A 24,209-nucleotide genomic window follows, 5' to 3' on the forward strand; every position below is an offset into this window, starting at 1 on the left:
CGTGTCTTGGCTGGTAGTATTTCAAGCATAGTTACTCATATTTGCCAGAAATATGAGTCTATGAATCTATGAATTTAAATCCTGAACTTGTGGGAGTTTGGAATGACACAGCTTTATCATTGATGTGGGATTTGGATTTTAAGAAATAATTATGGATTCCAAGACACAGCTGTTGAGCGGTATGTTCATTAAAAGATTGCTCTGCTGAAAATGCAGCTGCGTTCACAAATACTGAAATATATTTTGCAGATAAAAACATACCACTTTTCAATAGCATGCATAGTCAGCTGTAGCTTTAAGAAGCATTCATGAGAAGTACAGCTTCTATGACCTAGAGCCAGATCTCTAAGATAGTTCTGAAAAGTATATGAGCATAAAAGTTATTAAATCTGCTGGGCAGATGCATTACTTAGATTGCCTGCCTATGACTGACAGACCAATATTCTATTTGATAACATCGGATTGGGTAAATTACATTTTTACATCCTTTCTTTTCCAAGACAAGTATTAATGTGAAATCTGCTGACTCAAATTTGCTTTCTTGTCCAAACCTATTAACGCTTACTTTAAAATAAAATAAAAATGAAAGATCTAATAGGTATTGAAATATAAAGTATGGTTAAATAAAAAAAAAAAAAAAAAAAAAAATTAATCCTGCACAGATTCTTGTGGGTACTCTCTTAGGAATAAGTGCCCTGAATGTTTACGCATTTTGTGCAAAGCGGGAAAGCATTTATAGAGGGGAGTAAAATTTCTATACTTTTCCTTCCATGACCCTAAAGTACTAAGAATTCTGGGATTAGAGCACCCCTTTGAAAAGATGGCTATGTGGGTGTTGGATCTGCACTCATTAAGAAAGAAGCCAAGCTTAGGTCTTCCACAATCTCAGTGAGACACAACACGACAGCTCTCATTTTGTGAGTCTGTGAGGTGAAGGTGAGCTGCTGAACTGCTGAATGCTGGCGAGGCTGAGACCTGCCCAGAAGCACCGTGTTAGTCCTATGAGGTTTTAATACTGTGGACTGAAGGACTTGAGAGCAGAGAGAGAGAAGATGACCAAGCATTTATGCATTTTAAGTATTTACCTGTGTGGTTGCAGCTTTTGGTGTGTGACTTGTTTGCAACTTGGATTTTATACAATGTTGAAGAACACAAACCCTGATAAGGCCTGTTGTCTGACGCTTGCTTAGAATTAAGTCAGCGGAATTCAGTTAAGCAATTTCAGTTAAGCTACCTGACTTGACAGCAGCTATTTGGATTCATATTGAAGAAAATATGGATCTCTTGCACTGATTTTGTGCTTATTGGTTTTTTTTCTTGACTCTTATTAGCTTATTTCACTGTGCAGAATCTGCACCTAATGAGCACATAGCTGACACACTTGGCCTTTAGCTTTTTGTGTAAGCCCTTTTCTCTTATGGGAGCAGTAAACCATACTGGGCTGTTCTACATCATTTACCTGTCCCTGCCTTTGTAGGGGAGGTATCATTCATATCTTTTGCTTCTGTGGGTGTGCATGGGTTTTCTTAATGTATTGTAGGGATAAATAATGTGTATGTCATTTATTTTGCTTTGCCGCATTTCCTGGTACTTTATTCAGATAGCAGACCCCTTTAGGATTGTGAAGCCTTTGATGCTGGGGGAATGCTCACAGCAATGTTCTCCATGGTTATAGCTGCATTTGCCAGCTCTCAGAGTTGAAATCTCAGGCTGAGTCATAAATTTCATGCAGCTGCATGAAAATTTCCGTGTTTGTTAATTCAAGGCTCTACATAGGAATGATGGACCTGGTGCACAGTTTTCTTAAATCACTGGACAGACAAGTTAATTACTTCCCCTCCCCACCTTTTGGTCTTACAGTTTTGTTTTGTTTTATACATAGCTTTGTCATCACTATTGTATCAGTGTGCACTTGATGCAGTTAGCCAGCACTGCGAACTGATGTCTGGGGGCAGGGGATGTGTTCCGCTCATGACTGACATTGCACATACTGATGCAGTCCTCAAAAGATAGGCTATCTGGCTGAGTCTCTTCAGGTTTTCCTCATTCTCTTCTGGCTTTCCTGGTCTTAGGATATATTTTTCTTCCTCTTTTTACTTTGGGATGTGCAACATTTTAGTCCCAACCAGATGAGGTTTTTAAAGCATTCGTGATAGTTCTCCAGGTGCATAAACTTTCTTCAGTTTTTCCAATCTATCAGCATGTAGTGTTTTCCCTTCTTAGTTCTGAATCCAGAAGGAATATGGACAAAGTGCAACTGAGCATTAATTCTGATGTAATTTTATGCATCACTTACCACATTCACCAAAATATTTTGCATCATTATAGTCTCAAAGCAGGAACATAAATGTTCCTTATGCACATTCATAGTCCTCTGAATATTTTAGTGTCTTTGATGTCAAGATGGGAGAAGTGAAGAACTCTCCCTTTCTTACTCCACAAATTTTTTTTTTGGTTCTATTTTTAGCATGAAAGGTTCTGTGAAGGTTTAGTTGAATCAATACCAAAATAATTACTATTATGTTTAATATGCCTATAGTCTACCCAGCTAAATAACAAAGATCATAAATCTAGAAAATGGCAAGTATCTGTTTCTCATAAAGCATGTTTCCAGTCCCAAAAATACCTTGCCAATGTACATAGACTCCACTTAAGCTACAGAAAACACAGCCAAACAGATTTTGTAAATACCATTTAACAAACTATTGAATCAAATACAAATTTGAGTGATAACATATTGACAGTCGAAACTGATATTTTTTGCAATGATTAAAGTAAGGAAAAAGAGACTTATAGAAAATTGCCATCTGCAAACCACTCTTCTGTGCTTAAAAGACAGAGCAGTCTCTAGCCCAGAAGGTAAGAGCACAGCACCATTTTACTGGCTGTATTATTTACCAAAGTAAGCTTTGCGTGCTAAATATTTTAAACTGTGAGGCCATTCAAGGACAGATGTAAAATCATCCAGTTCCTTTCAAACCTCTTCAGAGAAGATTTAAAATACTTTGCTAACACAGCTTTCAAAGTCAGGCCTTGGAAGCAAGGTCTTTTCATTGCTACCTCATGTAGAAGGAATAATTCCTTAGTCCTACTTTATAGATACTGGCTGTTGTCAGGGGGTGAACACTCAGTAAATCCTACAATTTCTATTGACATGCATGTTCTGTTCTCTGTTATTAGGTCCTGCCATGCTTTCCAAATGGCTTTCACTTGGATATCTGAAGCAAGGCGGGTGGGAAACAGTAATCTCAGAAGAATATCTAGACTTCTTTTTATGGCCACCACGAGCAGCTGCATATATGGGCCGTCATTGGTAGATAAAGTATCTGGGAATGTTCAGCAGTCCATTTGACTAAGTGGTGGCTCCTGTCTGAAATGTCTGAGTCTTCTGTTTTTGAAATTGTAGCTTGGAAACACCGTGTGATTTATATGACCTGTACAACATAACCATGTAATTGCAAGATTGCAGATTCAACTTCGGATTATTCATGGCTATGTTTGCTTTCTATTTAAAACCACATTTTGTCTTGACACATTTTGACTGTACAGGTCTTTACATCTCTCAGACGACTAACATATGGTCTGTGAGGTTAAGGCAGGCAAAGCTTTTCCCATCTGGTCTCTTCTTCTATGTGTGTATGGAGTTGAACACGTACAGTTGATCATTTATATCATAAGCTTGTTCTTTCTTCTAATTGATCGTTTGTCTTTATTACACTACGTGCAGTATAACTACACACATTACTATTTACAAAATGCAATGTGTACATTTACACTTGACATGTCATCCAAGTAAAGCTAGTGTAGTAGACTGGCTGAAACGTATTTTTATTTTGGAAATTTCCCTAAAAATTGAACATTTTGGGTCTTGTCAAGACTCATCAAAAATGATCAAAGGCCAGTTAAAATAGATCAGAATGCACTATATTCTCCATTTCTGCTGTGCTTTGGGAAGGTGAAAGTACGGCAAAGAAAGGCAAGATGCTGGTTTAGGGATGCTAATTCAACATGCTAAGCATTGGAAAATAGCTGGACTGGCTGAGGTTCTGGTCTATAATGGTAATAGTAACTTGAACTGAATGGATTATGACCTAATTTATGAAAATAGGCTTAGAGGAAGTTTTGGTGTCAAGCAGTCTGAAACTTGTTTTGTTGCAGAAACAATATGCAACAAAATGTGCAGTTAATCAAGAATTATAGATTTTTTTTTTTTGACATTTAAATACAGTAAATGGCCCCAGTACTTTGAGGCAAATTACTTTTTACAGCTTCCACATCAATACAGCTATTCAGAGAACATTATCAATAATAGCTGACATTTGGAATGTGCACAAAAGCAGGATGCCAGGAGATAACAGTAAAGACTAACAGTTTGGTTAGAGAGGAAAAGATTTCTTTTGAATACTGCCTTACTTTTCAGTGTATATTAAAAGATATAGCAAAGTGCTAATAATGCATTTTTCTGAAAAAGGAAGCATGTGCTTTTCTTTTGTAGGCACAGTTGACTGCCAAATTTTGGAGGTATGCCTTTGCCAAATGTGATAGCCTGTTGAGCAGAGATTCAGAGTGGAAAACAACACGTGCTTTTATACCTTAAGTATTTGGGGCTTTGTCCGTTCTAATATAATTCAGAATTGCAGTCTGTGTAATTTCACAGTTACACAGTACAACCTCTATCGTTTAATTATATATTGTCTGAGGTAAATGATCAACAAATTTCCTTTGACCTTTGCTGAACATCAGTACTGAATTTTGTCATCAACATGAAAAAAAAAGTGATAGTTTATCTACAAGGAAATACATTTTGTGGGAATAATTTCAAAGAACTTTGCATTGTCACATAAAATACTTCTAAAAGTGGCTGTTGTATTAGCATTGTCCTAAGAAAATGTTATTTTATAATATTAAATTGTTACCGTTTTAGGGCATGACCCCACATCTTGCAGAAACCCTCACTTGACTTTGAGATATTCACTCAAGTCCATATTCATGGCAGCATTAATGAAAAGGAGATATTCCTGTCAGAAATAGGAATTGATTTGCAGGTGACCAGGCAGATCACCTTCTATTCCAGGTGTTCTTAGAGGGAATATGTCCCATATCCTCTTGATTGATTAGGCTTTCTTATAAGTACTAAGAAATGTTATCTTCAACTTCTTTTATGATGGTTTTTAACTGAAATATCATTTATTGATTTTTATTTTTTTCTGAAAATATTTATTTAGTTTGTGGATAGATGTTATTTACTCTCAGACACCAAAGAAGTTTAAGCTGTACTCAGAGCCTTTTTTTATTTTTTCATAAGAACCCTTAGTGGCCCAATACGAAATATCTGTATCTTATGTTCCTGTACTAAGCTTGAATAGCGGGAAACACTTTTCAATAATGTGGAAAAGTAGCTCAGTTTAAGCTTAGGATATACTGCTTTCCTCCTCCTTCCCAAGAGGAGGGATCCTGGTGTCCTGGTGCACCACCACACCTGGCATAAAAAGGTAAGTTCGCTATCATGGGTAGGTCAATGATTCCTGAAGAAACAGTGTTAATGGCTCAAAAAAATGTCGGTATGGGTCCTCTGAATTAGCTGACTTCTCTTCATCTTGCTGAATGACTTTTAGGAAATTATTAAAGATTAATGATGATTGGATTAGAGTTCTGTGCCAGTAGAGTAAGAATACCCCTGACTGCCTATGCAAACCGTCCTGTCCCTACATTTGCATTAAGTGAGCTGTTTACTGATTTACTCCATGCTGCTTATAGATGGCACAGTCTCCCTGTTAATGCAGCCAGGCCACTTCAAGGCTGAAGATCATCTCTCACGTCCTGCCAGCTTCAACCATAGGTAGAGCTTGTGTTGCTGCCTGCACCTGATACAGTAGGACAGTGGATGGTGTTTAGGTTCTGCTTCTGATGTTTTGAAGTTACATGGATGTGGCTTATGTTTTTACTATACATGCTGACTGTGGTAAATTGCTACAGTGATTTGCTTAACAAAATATAAGAGAATGTGAACTCATTTCTACTTCATCTGTTCCAAAGATGGAGCCAGCATTACATTGCCTCCTGATATGAACTCTACCCTTACAGAAGTCTCACCTTTCAAACATTGTAGCACTGGTGATAGTGCCTGCATAGAATATGTGAATTAAAAATAATATTTTAGAAAGTGCTGGAACCTCCTAACATGGAAATTATTATACTTCGGGAAATCACTTTGTGTTCTGTAGGTGGGGAAACACCATATCAGGACAGAGGCAAGAAGAGGGTATTATCTAGTACCTGTTATGTAGGTACTTATCTCTCAGTATACTGAATGAGCACAGCATGGTGGAAATATGTTTAATATGTGAGTCAATCTAGTAAAACTGCCTCAGGGATATCTGTTTCCTAATTGAAAGATATTGTAGTAGTTTCTTCATAACAGCTGATGTATGTTTTAGATGTCTGTAGATGGCACGTGCAAAACTTCTTTTAAAAATTAAATATATTGGCCAAAAAGTTCTGTAACAACAAATACTCAGTGCACTGCTACTGAGAGAATTCAGGAGACAGAACCTGTTAATATTAAAGTGAACCTGAGTGATATGACTCCACAGAGAGCAGCATAAATGTATTCTTTAGTCATCTCCTGCCCTTCTCCTTTCATAACTATGCCATTTATGTTTTAAGACAGGTGTTGACAATTCTGGGATGCATATGTGCAAGGATCTAAAATATGCTTAATGCAGCATTTCATCTCCTGCTGCTGGTACAGCAGAAAAAGTGAAGTTGTAGAGCAGAATGTAACAAGTATGGCCCTTCACTCTTCTAGTCATAGAGGAGCCTGTTTTTTGAAAGTCAGAAATGCATTTTATATTTAGATTGTTTTTATTTACATGTTTGGTCACATTCAGAATGCTCTTTTCATTTCTGCGACCTTGCCTTAATAGAGCTCTTGCTGAGCTTTTTTTTTTTTTTTTTAATAAGCCTAACCTGCAGCTTGCAGCAGCACCAGCTTCTTTTCACCATTCTGTTCACAAATGTTGAACAAATGAAAAGAAGGAGCTTCAGGCGAACGTCTACCTAACTAGGTGTTCTGCTTTATTGATCCCACAAACCATTCCCTAGGCACTCAGCCACATCTACCAAAGGGAAAGATCAAAGAATTGTCAGGTTTCTTCTCTAGATAATCTTGCATGGCATAGGCAATTACCCTTCATTTCAGATATAAATCCTGTAAAATGGGATTCTGTATTTAATATGCTGCTATGTTTTTAATTAGAATATCTGACATGGAAAGAATTAGAAATGGCGTTTGCTTTCCCATGACAAAATCCTGTTGAAATGACGGAAAGGTGTAATTGAAAATTAAATCAGTCCAATAAATATTTTTGTGTATTATTTTCCCATCATGAGCTATCTTTACTCAGAGATAAGGAAAATAAATTGCCCCGACCCCTTCCAATCCAAAAGCAAAAAACACCCTGGAAAAAAAGAATACTTGGTCCAGTACACTGGTTCATTGCTGTAACATAGAAATCCACTGCTTCTGAATGATGAGAGATTGAGAGAATTTTTTTCCCCAGTGAACTATTTAAAACATGCATAGAAAAGATTGCATGTACCAACATTTGATATTGCATCCTAACCCTATAAACAATAATAGTCATTCAGGAACTTGTTTTTTTTCTGAAAACAATTTTTTTACCTGTGGGTGTATATTTGTAAACTCTGGCAGATTATTAATATTCAGGTGCGTGTTTTAGCAAGTGTGAAAATTTGCCAAATTTCAGTTATTTTGGATAGAAAGAAAAGCTTTGGATTAAGGAAGAGTGCAGCAAGTTCCCAAGTATTAAGAGAATTACCAGTGTACTGTAATCTTCCTTTTACAGAGCAGATCTGTCTCCAGTGCTCTCTTTTTTAAAAAATTATTTCATTTACATTTTATTTACATTTATTTTATTTACACATGGAAATGGAGTGAAGCTGGGGAAGTTCTGATTGGACATTAGGAGAGGGTTCTTCACTGAGAGGGGGGTCGGGCACTGGAACAGGCTTCCCAGGGAAGTGGTCACGACACCAAGCCTGTCAGATGTCAAGGAGCATCTGGACGACGCTCTTAATTATATGGCTTAGTGTCAGGTAGTCCTGCAAGGAGCAGGGAGTTGGACTCAATGATCCTTATGGGTCCCTTTCAACTCGAGATATGCTATGATTCGATGATTTTATTTTATTTTATTTTATTTTATTTTATTTTATTTTATTTTATTTTATTTTATTTTATTTTATTTTATTTTATTTTATTTTATTTTATTTTATTTTATTTTATTTTATTTTATCAGTACATGGAGGTGATAGCAGGTTACAGGCTGCTTACAGGACATAGTGAAGACTCTGAACTCCACCTGGTAAACAGAAGGAATAGTGATAGCTCCCAAATGACTGTTCACCATGAACGAATTGCAGCGTTCTGCGTAGGCATTGTTCACTAAGTGATTCTAATTGTGAGGACTGGACAGGAAATAAATCTCACCTTAGATGAGCAAAACCTATTGTGACTTGGAGACATGCAATTCAAAATACAGACTAAAAGGGATGAAAAACAAACCCTACATCTTTAAATGTAGTGCAAATTGTAGTTCAAATATAGTAGTCATTACTAAAATTAATGTCTTTGATCAGAATTTTAAAGAGCTTTTCAGCCACTGTTTTTACCTGAAGAAAAGCTAGTCCCAGAGACTGCCACATAGCTGGTGATTGAGTAACTGCATTATGAATTTCTCTTGAATTCAGAGCAGAAGTATTTCTAGTAACAATCATGAATGATTGAGCCCTAAAGTGACTTGATTCCTTAGATCCCATAGCACATTTTTAATATAAAAGACTGCTATGGAAAATCGGCATCTTACCTCATTCTGTAAAAACGTTAAAGTTTTAAAACGCACTAATCCTGTTCAGAATGCTAAGGGTTTGTCAGTGAATGACAAGGGAGAACATCTTAAATCCAGCTGCCTTTCAAGAGCACTTAAACACTTCTTCTTGGGCAGGGGAGAATAGTAGAATTTTTGTAGGCATGAGCTTTTATGGAGAAGGCAGTGTTCAGACTTTCCGTGTGGAAACATTAAAAAGCTGAAATACATGCAAAGATTCTGAGAAAAGAACAGGTGCGTGAGGAAGGCTAGATCGAAGATGAGTTACTCTGTATTTGCGTAACAATATTGTAAGTCAACAGATGAAATGCATTTTTTAGATACAAAGAAACTTCTAACTGCCTCTAAGCTGCTGTTTCCTTTTGAGTGGTAGGCAGGCTCACATTTACACACTGATCTGTTCCACAGTTAGGATGGAATCAAATCTCAACATGTGCTACAATTTTTTCCTGTGTTATACTTTCCAGGTTTTTTGCATGATCAGGTGGGAATGTGTCTAAAAAGTTACTATCTATACTGGATCCAATCCAAGATACTGCAATGTGTTACCTTGTTATGACTTTAAATATATAAATATATGTATATTTATCTTCTCATGTTTCCACTTAAAGAAAGAGATAGAGAGATTAAAAAAAAACAACCAAATATCCAAACTGTATACTTTTTATTATTGTTGTTCTGTATCTCCTTACTCTGGTTCATTTAACACTGTGCTGTCATTGTTACAGCACCTGTTTTATGATGCAGCAAAACCATGGTTGTAGGCATGGCTAAGAGATGTCTTCAGACCACCTCATGCCACTTCACTAGTGCAAACCAACCAAAACTCCCTTAATGGAGAGATTTGCCGGTGATGCGCAGCAATGGTAGTAGAGGCTACCCCCAACAAACTTCACCTAAGGCAGGACTCGAGTAGCAGAAGCGTGTATGGAAGCAGTTGCCTGAAGTTATCGATGTTGTCATCTGGCAAATGTTAGATGGCTGATAAAGCACAGATAGAAGATAGCGGTGTTGCATTTCAGTTTTACACAATGGGATTATATGGGGCACAACTGCAGGCCATACTTACTGTGCCTCAGACATAAGGAATTGCTTATTTGCTGGAGCAGAGACTTTCGTATAAACTTAGGCTATTGCTGTGCATAATTGTCATATATGCACAAAGGTGGGATACTAACAAAACCTGGTTTTGTCAGGAGGGAGCTCTGTGTGCCTGGTTGTATTTCCTGATGCTGCCCTTCCTTTTCTCTGCTTCCCTGGAGCACAAGTTATTCCAGGTTAATGTTTTGAAGAAGTTGTGGACACAGCACTTCTCAACTAAACAACAAAAGTGTGTGCTCAGTTCACTCGAAGACTGCGTTGGTGTCTGGGCTTCCCTGCGTGCCTGGGGATTCATGGAAACAGTGTGCTTCTAAACAGTTGTACCTGTGACCTGTGGCACCCAACCCAAAACGCTTGCTAAAAGCTCAAATAGGAGCTTTTTGTGTGTTGCTTATCAACTCCTTCAGCTCAGCTGGACTATCTGAAATTCGGGAGAAAAAATAGCAGCCTCTAGTATTAAAAGAGATAGATATGTAGAGGAAAAGAAATGTATACTTTTAGTTTGGGGAAGCTGGCTCTTATGTGCCTTTATCTGTAATGTAACAGTGTAAGACAGGGGGACAGGTTACAGAAACAAACCCAAACCAAAAAAGAGGACATTAAAAGTCCAAATACATCTCAGCTTACAGCAGCAGCAATGTAATGTGTTTGCCGGGGTTACCCAGTTCGGTTGTCAGCTTCTGGGTGTTGCATGTGTCTCCTAAGTACAGCGCAGGCAGAGGTGTCAGAGGGCATTTCTGGGCACGGAGAGGCTGAAGCCTGGCTGTGGTGAAAGTGGGCTTTTCCCAGGAATTCAGAGCGAGAAGGAAAATGGTGCTTTCTGAGTTTAAATCCGGACAGATCTGAAAAATGTGCAGTTCATGTATGCATCATCAGTTCTGAAATACATTGATGGGGAAGAGTCCTTCAGCTATGTGACACACTTGACCACTGAAAAACTGTGGGGAAAAGAGACTCAAACATTCTCAAGAATATCAAGGCAAACTCGTCCTCTTACAAAACATCACAATGTCTTCACAGGACGTAAAGGAAATGTAGAACTGTGGTACTTAAGGTCTTTTCTGAAAAACCTTACATAGTAGAGTGCAGGAAGCTCAGTTTATCTGTCTCAGAAAGATGAAGGGCTGAGCCAACCCTGCTGGGATTAAAGCAGTCGCACTGTTTCATGCTATATAAAACGTTTTTCATCATCGTCAAATACAAAGCTAATATCCAAAGCAAAATGGGTACCAATATGTTGTGATATCAGATAAGTCCAGATATTTGATTTTGGTCTGTTGCTGTCTTCTGATTTCCCTCCTAAGGGCACAGTGAATGGCTTTGGTTTACCAGGAGATGGAAAACAGTTCATCTTGGCAATTGGCCCTGACACTCCTGCCGAGCAGAGTCCACGTTTTTTTGTTGTTCTTGGGTTTGGCTTTTTTTTCTAATAGGATGCCCATAAGAGAGAAATGTTCCAGTGATGAGCAGGGGCTCAGCCTGGTTTGATTTGTGCCATTCATCAAGGGGAGGCAAAGCCAAATTTATCTTGTATACAACAAACAACTGCTGTCAGACCTCAGATAAAATGTCTGAATTGAAGTTGATTGCTGGGACTAATTTTCTGAGAGAGAAAGTGATTTTCTTTCCTCGAACATACTTTGTGTCCTCACACTTTCAAAGCTAGCAGGCAAGCTAAACTTGTTTTGTACTGATGATGTCTACATTGTATAGTTTTTTCATCCTGGGTTGAGATCTTGGTGCTGTTTCAAAGAGGTAATACTGGTGTTTCAAATTATGAAACATAAACATGAGAGTATTAAAGCAGTCATCTCTGTGGCCAGAGGTCAAGATAACCTAACTTCAAGAAATGACATCTGAAAACTGCCTTTTACATCAGTGGCATAATTTTACCCTTCTGTAATATGTGATACATCAGATAAATGTTAATGCTCATAACGTCAGATTTACGATGATGATAAACCCCTTTACACTGGACCCAGGGGTAATTTGTCACATTTAACAATGCCTATAAACTATGACTCTTGCCTCGTGAGGTGTTTATGGTATATGCTAAATAAGGAGGGGATATTATGAAAAAATACAGTAAGTAGCTATATAATTAATGATTTTTAATAAAATGAGTTTGCAGAAAAGGAAGGAACTAAAACTGCAACTGTAAAAGTGCTTCTATTGAGTTTTTAAGTGTATAGTTTGTGTTTTTCTTTTTAAGTCTTCGTCCAAGTTTTCCAATAGGGAGATGGGAATTGAAAAAAAAAAAAAAAATTACTAAAAGAACCCGTCACACTTCTCAGCCATTATGTGTTGATATTGTAGAGAGAATGAGATGGGAGAGGGAAGGAAACCTGAATTTTGTTGAGATAAAAGTTAGTAAAATTCTTTAACAATATGAAAAGACAGGACTACTGGCCTCATGGTTATTGTTTCCTAAGAATGCTAAGGTAGTCATATCTCCGTGTTTTTCTTCCCTCTCTCCCCGTCCTCTGGTGAGATGATGTGCTGAGTCTGTCACGGTAGGGATTGCTGCTTTTGTAGCAATGTATAGGTGTGTCTCTTCAGATGTTTTGGCAATTAATTTGGCTGGATACTGGCCTTTGATTCAGGAGAATAACTGACAGAAGTGAAGGGATTATTTTCAAAAGTTAGGAATAGAAAGGAATATATACCCCTCTAGCCAGCAAGTAAGGGGTTTTTTCCTTGCAGGTTCCAAAGGCACACTGGCAAAGTAGCTATGACACTGCAGCTTCTTCTGTGTGCTTTTATATCAGTGGGAGATCTTTAGGCAACCTAAATATGGGGTTACTGTCAATATTCATATAGTGAATTCAGCTTCCATTAAGCCTGGTCTCACATATTGAAAATAAAATCAGAACTCAAAACAAAATATGTGAATGTCATGTCAGTATAAGAGGAAAGGAAAAAAAAATGCCCAGGGACTGACTGACAGATCTATTTAGGAATGAGGCAGAAAGCTTTTTATTTTCAGTATGGAAATTCTGTGAAGAATATGTTAACAAAACTGACAAGCTGTCATTGAGAGTTCTCACTTTTTTGGAGGACGCTGATAGCCACTGTACTCAGGTGTGGTACTGTTTCTTGAGTGTGGGTACCAGGACTGTAAGAATTGACTGCATGGGAAGTGACAACAGGATTCCTGCACATGTGGCAACCACTGACAGCAGTTTTCTGCACCTGAATTTAGGGATGCAGTGAAGTTACTGGTGCAAATGAGTTAAAAGGTTTAGTAAATTAAGAATTAGATACTACAGTAACTGGGCTTAATGATGGGATTACTCCAGCTAACAATTTGTACTATAAGCTTTCCAAGTTGTTCAAATACATTAAAATACCTATTTAGTTTGAATATAATGGTATCCTTTCTCTAAGTCTAAAAGGCCATGTCTAATTAAAATCATTATTCTGCATAATTTTTAAAGAGGCTGTTAAAGCGTGTTTACAGATACTTCATTCATTCCTTAAACTTTTATTGGTTTTTAAACTTGAAATGTCCAAGACCTCTTCCATTCAAGTACTTCATAACAAATAAAATGTTTGAAATAAAAACTGTAAATTTCTAGTTAGTTTACCTTATTTATTGTTGTTCTTTGAAGGATGCTCAATAGGAAAATAAGAAGCATCCTCTTGAATCCTTATCTAAGACTTAGAAGTCAGAACTTCTGTCCTGACTCAACAAGGATTTGTAACCTAAAAATCTCATTGATTAATTGGTCTGATTTGGAATAACCCCTTTCTAGCAAACGTACAGAATATGTACCTGATCAGACTCTTCATTTTGAAACATTTAATTCAGAATCCCAAACAAATCAGGCTCTATTATGCTTCACATGTTTTTACTGGCATACTTCACATTCTGCTATAGAAAATGATCACTATTAATTAGGATGCAAAGCTATATTTGACAGTGACGTGATTTGCTAAGTAACGTAAACACTCAAATTGTAAGCAAGAAGTTGTCATCTACCTCTGACAATCTCCTACTTATTATGCTCTTGATAATTGTAACCTTTAATGCTTGCTCTCATTTCTAAAAACATTAAGTGCAGATTAAATCATGACTGTTTTACCTACATTCTGGTAACCCCGGGGTTTTTTTTGTTGCTAGTAGACTGGATAATGAGACAGTATTGGTAAATCCTGTTAAACCTAGCTAAATTTCCAAAATGGAGCCCATCTCCTAACTTTAAATATTTTCATTAAGTTTTTTTTTGAACTATATTCTTTTGCGAGGCTACTTTGGCACAAAATGTGGAAATTGCGACAACCATCTAATACGACGTGTGTCCTTTTGAGGTGGTAGGCATTCAGTTCTTTGCATTCTGGGTTACTGCAGGGCCTTCTCAAAACAGCACGTGTAAAAGTTACTTGCGAGCTGTTAATGTATTAATAGAAGTATTTCCTAGTAGCTTATGCTTGGTAAAAGGAAGATAAATGAGTAAAAACGGAAGGATTACAACTCATTCTTACTTTGGTTCTGAATTATGGGTAGAGTCTGTTACCTAAACCAACGATCGCCAGGCTGTAGGGGGACTGAAGAATAATGAAGCTAGTTAGTCAAAACGAAGTGATGCCTTGACTTCCTGGGCTAATGAAGTGCAGTTCCCTAATGAAGCTGTGCCTTCGGCACATCTGTTTGGCCATCGCCCCGAGAGGTGATGCCGATCTTTTATGTGAAACCAATCACATCTACTGTGTGATCACTGTATGATATAGCTCTTTACGGGTGCACCCCTCGTGAGCAATAGATGAGCTGGGTGTGCTTCATCTCTTTGGCTTCTATTTGGTTTATCTTTGTTCATCCTGTATCTGCTACCCAGTTCCCTTTGTGCAGAAGCAGTTGTCTTGTTCTGTATTTCTACAGTGATTAGTACAACAAGGGGCTGCTCTGTGATGAGCTACAACATAATTTTCAAATAAAGAACAAAAACTAATCAACTTTGAGACTTATGAGAACAATGTTTGTTCTCCCTCCCCCCACCCATCCCTTTGCAAATCACATTTTGTGAGGCAGAATCTGGCTTGTCGCATTCAAAGTAACATCCCAGCTCCTTTTTGTTGCGTCATAGAACTGTAGGTGCCCGTGTCAAACAGATGGAAAAGATGTATTGTTTTTGCAGTGCTGTATGTTGGTGCATGTTAGATAGCAACAGTGAAACGTGTGAAATGATGTCATATCTTCTTCTTATTTTGGAATTGTGCAAAGGAGGTTTCAAATGGAATTGTAGTTTCTTTGCATTCGCTTTAATAAGAAAAGTTTTTTCAAGAACAATTCCAAGCTTCTGATTTTGGAAATAAAGCTTCCACTGTTTCAGTGGGATGTGGGCCTAAATTTGAATGGATGTCTTGGATGGAATTACCCTTTTTTCTCTAATGCCAGCTTGTTCTTGTGCATAATACTCAAGAAAGCTATTGCTATTCAGTAATAAATATACATTCCTGAAATATGATGGGCTAAGTTTCTGTAGGTGTGTTTGCAGTTTGTTAGCACAGGAGAAGTTGTTTTTGGTGTTTTTTTCATTTCTTTTTAGTGTAAGCATGTTATGTCTAGCACTTGAAGATCTGCTTATTGAATACTTATGTTTCTGAACAGTTTTGAAAGATGTCCACACTACAAAGAAATCTTTAGCCTTGACTGTCAATTATGGGATAATATGAGTGAAGAGTGCAGAAAGAATTACCAGACTATTGATAATGCATTTCATCAAGGTTTATTATTTTCCCTGAACATGAGAAGAAATACGTTTAAAACTCCTACATGAAAAAGCATATTGAGTTGGCAAAATGTTATCAGGTAGCTAACCTTCTAAAGTTTTTGATTACTTGGAGTTTTAAATTATGAAATTTAGCAAAAAGACCCCATGAATTTGATCATCAAGGTCAAGTGATGAGATCTTGGCCCTGTTATGCAGTTGTTAATGATTTACTGAAAATGATATTGAGCTAGGCAGTTGACACCAGGTAGGGATTAGAGGGTTTTTTTCTTTCCTTTTTTACCTCAGCACATCCAATCTAAATTGCTTTCAGTTGCTGGAGTGTTTTGGAAGGTTTCTATGTGCAGTCCTGTTCCTGTGAAAGCAGGTTTTAATGCGAAGTCATAACCTTTTAGAATTCTGTAGGAGAGGATATGGTGCCATGATGCATCTATCTCATCTTCTTATCTGTGTCTTTGCTGGTGACTTGAAGGTGTTATCTACGTATAAAATAAAACTAGTATGATCAAATATTTAAAGTGTCTCTTAATATTTCAGTAACTCTCGGTAATAAACTCTATTATTTTTTTCCGCCCTCTCAGAACAAAAGCCTCAAAAACAAGCTCCTGTCGGGAAACAAGCTTTGTGGTATTCATGCAGAAGAGGTAAGTAAGGTTTCTCTCTATTCTAAATCTAACATACCCAAAAGAAGTTTGCGTCGAAGTCTTTTCTACTGAGGTTCTGGTATAGGTTATATATGATGCATGTATGGTGAGTGTTCCTAAAGCACTCTCATCTCAACTTATTTCTGTGACTTCACTAGAAGCAACTCAAATATATTAGAAAGCAAGCTGCAAACTCAAATTTCAGACAAATAAAATAAAGTTTGGGCATGCTTATGAAAAGTATATCTAGCTGTGTAGACGTATATTGTACATCTATAACATATATAAAACTGATTTCCTTTCCCTGATCTCCATGCCTCGAGTAAGACAGGAGTAGCTAAATACCTTTTTAAAAGTAATTTCTAGAGACAGGAAAGATTTATTATTATTGATTCCTAGAATGTTTCATTACTTCAAGGAAAAGAGGGTCACTTTATAAAATGCAGAGAAAGAAATCTCCCCTCTACTGAAGAGCAAGCTAGCAAAGATAGTTGATCACAGAATCATAGAATCGTTTAGGTTGGATGATACAAAAGTCCTGTTGTTTTGCAAATATGTAAATATACAAGTAACTGCATTCATGCAAGCAGTCCCTTTAGCTATTTAACTTTTCATTAAAGAGAATATAATTATATATGAATCTGATTTACTCATTTACATGACTTTAGTCATGGTTTTTGCATATATAACTTCTGTGAAAGTGATTGCACCTTGCCAGAATGAAACAGAAGCGTAGCACTTTTCTTCTTGACTAAAATTTTCATAATTATGGTTGAATGTGTTTTCTTCATTAAAGGCGACTTTTTAACTTAGAGGTCAAAAGTGATAAGGTCAAAGTAATGATTTCTAGTTATATTAGCTATTTAGCCTAACTGAAGATCTGCAACCACTGTTTCTGAGAAATCCTCAGTGGTAGGAAATAATAGGGGTTTGGGTGTTTTTCGCTAGCTAGTCAAAATCTGTATTATCTTCCTATATCACCATTGTTGCTTTCAAACCTGCCACAGTATATGAATACAAATTTATTTTTTTTCCCTTGTTGACTGCTAAAAAATTGGCAGTGAGTGCAACATAGCTTTCTGTTTTCCCCTCTTTTTCAAGTTTGTTTTTCCTAGCCACATAACATCTTGAATGTTTGGTAATTAACTTGAAGATCTTTTCCCTGATTATGTCTCCTTTAATATTTGCAACATAAATGTCTTTAAATCTAAGGGTGAAGCCTAAGATTAAATTAAATTTAGTGTAGTGTGACAAGGCTTGCTGTCAGAGAATTTCAGAAAACCAAACATAAGCTAGGTAACTCTCAAGGCAGCAGATTGCGAGTGTATTTTAAACCTTAAGAATCTCAGACTTTATGAATCATCCTGGCAAATTCGTGGCTTTTAAGTGGGTTAGTGCCATTAGAACAAGCAAAGATGCTTACAGGAGCATCCTTTTTTTGTTGTTGTTTTGCCAGTTAGCTGGTGTGAGGCAGAGAGACACAGTGTATTTTCTCCTCTTTAATTAAGTACTATGCTCACCAAGCATAATAACTGTGTGAAATCAGCATCCTTTTAGTTATTGGATCAAATACCCTTTGTGGATAGAATTCCCTACCAGGAAGCTCCTGCTTCGTTCTGTTCTCTCAGGCTGCATGCAAAGAGTTTTGGTGAGCCCTGTTGCTCAGTTGCGTAGACAGGAGCATGCTTGTGATCCTATATGGTTTATATGGCTGACTTTTCTTCTCCAGGAATTCAGAGCCCCAGAGAGAGGGAGGCAGCATGATGCAAACCTCGGGCTCCCCAGGGAACAAAAAGGGGCATGTGCCAGGGAAATATTCCCAGATGCTGTGGTTTAGAGATTGTTATCAGCCTGTATCTAACGATGACCTTATCTGGCTGACTGCATGAAAAGGTTTTGTATATCCTCTCCCTAGAAGTGCAGAAAAACCACAAAACAACCAAATTTTATCACAAAGAATTACACGTCATATACGTACTTTTGCGTCACTTATATTACACAGTGAATACACGTAGCTCCGTAACTCCTAATTTCATCACAGGTTTGTGATTTAGCAAATGAGTGATACCTTAATTGTAACTCTTAGATTCCTCTATAGCCATTTTGGGTACCTTGTATGTCACAGAGACACGTATACTTTCTTAAGCAGAACTCCTAGAATAGTCAAAGTTGGTTAAGGTTTTCTCATTGGTCTTTAGTTGAAGTGGAATATATTCCATAGCTCTACCAATTGCATTGTCCAGATGAGAGGACAGAGCTATTGCGTGTAGGCAATTGGCACATTCTGCTGTCTAGATGAAATAACAGCAGATATAGTTAAAGAAGAAAGAAGTGAACTGAACTGATGTTGGCTATTTGTTTCTGATTTTACAGAATACAGTAACCAATTTGGCCTTACTTCTTAAATATTTAAAGCAAGGTCTAAAATTTTACCTTTAGATTCATTCATCCTTCCCAAAAGTCTGTCACTGAATTTGACTGCACCAATTGGAAAGACATCAAATCTTTCTAAAAGCTCCAATTTACGAAAGATATACTACCATCTGTAATATGTTATGTTTATGGATGTGCTGTTTCAGTAAATGTGTAACAGACTTCTAATCCATTCCAAGGAGTTCTAAATATTTGGTATTAACTAATGCGAGAAAACTTATTGAATATCAGTTGAGATTGTGGGTATTATTAAATAGAAATTATTATTTTGACAGAATTCTTAGATAAGGGATGAAATAGTTGGGTGTAGTATAAAACACCCCATTTCTATTATATTTTGTTTAGATAAATAAAAGAATGTATAGACCATTACCTAAAATTATTGTAAGGATGAATTTAACAATATTTAAAGTAAATATCAGCCTAAGCTGATATAAATCAACATAACTATGCCTATTTTAGAGGACATGGTCACAAACTGAGAACCTAGTTTATTTGGATACTATCTGGATCTCCCTGGTCATTACAAAGAATAACCTATGCAACACTATGGAAAATTTTTCCCTCTAAGAAAAAGAAGATTCTTTACTATGGAGGTGATGCCTTCAGTTGTGCTTCATGGAAAGTATTAATAGCATCTTATGTCTAAAATGTGTAAGCCAAACAGCTATTCACAATAGTACTAACACATGTATGTGCTTTAGGTGAGTGCCAATCTACATTTCCCTTGATACTTTTGCCTGGTTTAGACATGCTAACCTGGAAAAGCAATTAACTTTGATTTTGGTTATTTTTCTGCATTGTAAAGCTGATCTAGTTTCTGCTGTTGTCAGAACTTGCTACCTTTTTTTCTCTGATCTTAAAAGTAAATATTTAAAATAAAAAAAAACACACCCTGATTTTATTATCCTTACTTTCAGTCAAAAAAGATCCAAGCCCAGCTGAAAGAGCTTCGTTATGGGAAAAAGGATTTGATTTTTAAGGTAAGTCTTATTTCACTATAGTTAGATAAAGTATTAGAATTAATATAGTATTGAAGTAATGTGGGAAAATGATAGCTGCCTTTATTACTGTAGTTCTAGGGAATTATTTCCTTCTCACCATACCGAAAAAACTCAAAACACCAAAGACAGACATAATACCATAATGTAATTTCAGAAATATCATCTATTTTCGTTGCTTTTGTTTTTTGCAAAACACTCTAACAGGGACAGTGCTTTTTATTAAATTGCTTTCTGAGCCAAGGAGGAGAAGATTCAAAGCCTAGGAAGTTGTCTGGTGTCTTTGATTTTAAATATACAAAAGCAGTGGAATTTATTCAGTTTATGAATATCTGTATTTACACACTTACATAAAGCAATGTTCTAGTTTCCTGCTGGTGGCCAAAACCTGTTGCCCTATTCCATAGATGCTGTAACATGTTTTTCATCTTTCTAACTGAACAACAGAATGTTTTACAGGTCGTTCTTGTTTTTTCTTTGATTAGCAGTCCTCCATGGCAATTTCAATTATTGTTAACACTTAAAGCAAATCTTTGTGTTTGTGACAAGCTTGAACAATCCTTAGGTTCCTGTAGCCAAATTCCTGTTATAGGCTGAAACATCTTTACCAAAACTGAAGCTTCTAGAAAAAAGATGAAATGTCTGTGCCTTATACAATTGAAATGAACAGCCTGTCTAGCTAGTGTATTTTAAAAAAAAAAAAAAAAGAAGGGAGGGAGGACAAAACATACAGACATTTTGCTGAAGGGCATCAAGTCCTTGTTAACACAGGGAGAAGTTAATCCCCATTAAAGAAGGAGAAGAGAGATTCAGGTCACCTGACTGGAGGCTGCTAATTGAGTAGTGCTTTTATTCCCTGCATAAAGGATGAAGATAAGTAGTCATCTTCAAAGTGACTAGAGCTAGAATTACTTAAAAGTAATTCACCTCGATATGAGGTCCAAATTGCCTTCTGGAGTATTTAACTCTCTCTACTGTCTTTCTGTTGCACACATAGTACTGTAAAGATGGAATAACGTAGGCCATTTAAAATATGCAGCGTGATTTGTGTGATTTTTGGTTTTTTCCTCCCTTTTTTTTTCATGTGCAAGTTGATTTCAGGGTTTTTCAGGAACACTTATTTCTGGTCATCATAAGACCCAAACTAGGGGAGCAGGTTTAGAGATAAGACCTAGGCATATTATACATCTAGGCAGTTAAATTTTAATACCAACTAGCATTAACAAAAATAACACTTTTTTTTCTTCAGTTTAGCTATAATTGAGAGTTTGAACAGAGGAAAAGATTATAGCTTCTAAACTTGCCTGGGTGTGAAAGCTTGTTTTCATTGGCTGAGGCAGAAGGACTGTTCAGTACTACTATCTGCTTGTTGTGTTCGTTATGCTAATATGCAGTGATCCTGAAAATGTATCTGAATTATCAGGTCATGTAGTAATGCTTATGAAGGGAACACTCCTACCCTAAGCTGCCGACCTGAAAACGGCTTACAGAAGTGGAGAAGGAAAACACGAGCATGAAGAAGTGAACAAATGGGAAAGACTGCCTGGCAAGTCACTGGCATACATAAAATGAAATCTGCCTTCCCTTGATCCTGGTTCAGTAAACTATTTAGAAGGCTTTTCCTCAGGAATGACAGTTTAGTGGTTAGGGTATAGATGTAAAGATCAGGGTTTTGTGGTGGAGGGGAGGGAGTTTACTTGTGTTGCAATGGACGCAATGTGTCTACGGTGAATGGGAATAGAAGTGGGTCTCATCTGACTGGATATGGATGTCTGCACTGTGGACTGCATTTCTAATTCTTGGAGGGTTATTCAGTACTGCTGCAGGAGTCTGGGAAATACATCTTCTCCTTAAAGCCAATGTCTACATTTGACCACATGAATTATGCCTTAAAATCCTTGACCTACACTGAATAGACATAGTTCTTGATCATGAAGGAATACTAGGGCCACCAGCTCAGATGTAGGTCCCAGGTTACGTAGGGTGAGTTCTGCTCTGAATGCACTTGCAAAATAGTGAAAATGTTGCTGGCCTTTTAGGGAAATTATGAACTAATGTAATTAAAAATGCTTTGAGAACTTTAGATAGACAATGTTAATGAACTGTGAAATGGATTCCAAAGCCCATGTACTGGGAATTACACGTGCAAATAGCTGAAATATCTCTTGCCCCTATGCAGTTCTGTATGTGATTGCCTGATTTTCTAATTTGATATATCCTTTATGTGTAGGCAGAAATATTTTTGTCAGGTTTATTTGTCGATCTTTTTCCTGACTAAAGGGAATTTGATTTATGAAGAAAATGGAACAGCAAACGTGGTTCAGTGTGCTGTTTTGTGTGTGTTTCAGGTCCAAATACAGACATACTGAATAGAGTAGAAGCCATTTGGTAGAGGGCTGAAAGCTTTTTAAATATCTGTCTGATCAGAGAAAGGCTGCTAGGTTTGGGCAAGAACAGGTGGTATTTCATTTCTAGTTGCTTTGAGACTAGAAACTAAACAGATTTCATGTTATCATTACTGTTGAGGCCGTTTTGTGAAGCTCTGATTCTTTCTGATAAAAGATCAAAATGGTGGGTGAATAGTCTTCTGCCAGCACAGAGCACGAATGGTGCGTGTGAGATAATCTCCTGGCTGCTAGTTACCATCATGTTATGTGACTTCTGCCCTTTCCCCCTTCTGCCACGTTCCCACCCCATTAAACCTCACGTTTTCTGTGTGCCTTGCTGAGGACTTTAGGGAATTCTGTTCTCTGTATAGCTCTGAACATTGCAAGCTTCTCATAGCAGTTCACTAGAAGGATGTAAACTTGAGGCTACTAGATTTCTAAAGGGCATGAGGGACTGCTTCTGTTCATGCCCATTAAACTATTGCTTTCTGTGGTGGAATTAATGAGGATATATGTGAAGTAAGTCGGGGGGTTTTTTTGTTTGCTTTTGTTTTGCATAATCAACATCGAGAAACTAGTTCTTAAATTCTGGTAACTATTGTCAATGATTCTGTACCGACTGAGCTGTGGGGATTAAGTGGGAGAAGAAGATGACAGGGGGAAAAAGACGGCTTTCTCCTTTAAGACACCAGTGAATTGGTAAATTATATTTACTTTTAACAATATGTGACAGTAACTTAACAAGTGGTAGTAAATAAAACATGAGTTCATCACATTTGGCATGTATTTACTCTCCTTATGTTTTCGGTGTTTTGTAATCTAGCTGATTAATTATGTAGCATGTGTGTATGTATATCTATATTTTTTTCTCTGTCTCTGTATGTGATATAATGCCATACGATCGAGAAGCAGTGAGAGTCACAGAAATTAAGTGATGCACTCCAGGCTACAGAGGTTGTCAGTGTCTCTACTGAGATTAGAATATGAGCTCCTGTCTCTTTGTCGAAGTTCAGTCCCTTAAACCATGCAGCGTAGTATCCTTAAAGAGTTGACAAAAGATGAAATTTGTTTTGTATTATAATGAGAAAAATAAGGAATGATTAATAAAAATTTTCACTCAAGCTTCTTAATTTTATAGCTGCCTTTTTAAGTAGGTACTTACTAGTTCTGAATGAGTCCACTCTTAATTACAATAATTTAATTATGGTTCTAAAACCCTGATTCAGTGAAGTACTCTTAAGTTTAAATGCTTTGCTATATCGGCATCTACATTTGTTTCGGGCATTCATAACCCCTTGTTTTCAAATTATTCCTCCTTCAATAACTGTCTTTCCATCATTTGGCTATACTGTCCTAGAAGTCGTCACATGTTTTACTAAATTAGAAAAGAATTAAAAATAAATAGTGTTTCAGGTACTGAGCACTCAACACCTCTGAAGGACTAAGCAGTACCATATCAACATCTCCAATTTAGGCTTGTTTTATAACCACTTAGGCAATTGGCACATTCTGCTGTCTAGATGAAATAACACCAGATATAGTTAAAGACGTATAAGAAAGAGAAGGCAGGTTTAAAAATAATCTTTTTTTTTTTTCCTTCAAGGACTTGTTTTGAGGAAGTATTTCTTACTGAGAAACACCTGAATTGACTATATATGTAAGGGGCAAAAGATGTGTTTTAATGACTTACCTAACTAAACATGTACTTAAAAGTCTGACATTTGTAGTCAAAACCATTTTCTAAATTCTTTGAAACACATAGTGCTACACCAATCAATTCATTATTTGGATGTGTGAAAATACTTTAAACCATACATTTGATATTGTAAATAGAGCCAAAGAAAAGCAAAATTATGTGAAATTGTTTTCATATTGTACTGACTGGATGTGGAAATATTTATACCATTCCTCCCTCTAAAGTAAAATTGATGCCACCTTATGTGTTTTCCTCTTTATTAGCAGTAGTTAATTCCATGCCACTGTGAACCTATTTCCCGGAGTTACAAAG

The 24,209-nt window shown here is 36.9% G+C and overlaps 1 protein-coding gene across 1 annotated transcript in view; it reads left to right on the forward strand.

Annotated features, from left to right (window-relative positions):
- The window catches only part of LUZP2 (leucine zipper protein 2), a 197,370-nt gene that overhangs the window by 112,520 nt on the left and 60,641 nt on the right, over positions 1–24,209 (forward strand). Inside the window, exons 6-7 of the mRNA XM_087746719.1 lie at positions 16,318–16,380; positions 19,734–19,796. Coding sequence (XP_087602845.1) covers positions 16,318–16,380; positions 19,734–19,796 — 126 coding nt within the window. The remainder of the gene's footprint in view (positions 1–16,317; positions 16,381–19,733; positions 19,797–24,209) is intronic.

Source organism: Nipponia nippon, unplaced genomic scaffold (genome assembly GCF_047370975.1).
Source record: "Nipponia nippon isolate SJK-2023a ecotype South Korea unplaced genomic scaffold, ASM4737097v1 scaffold_10, whole genome shotgun sequence".
Lineage (NCBI taxonomy): Eukaryota > Metazoa > Chordata > Aves > Pelecaniformes > Threskiornithidae > Nipponia > Nipponia nippon.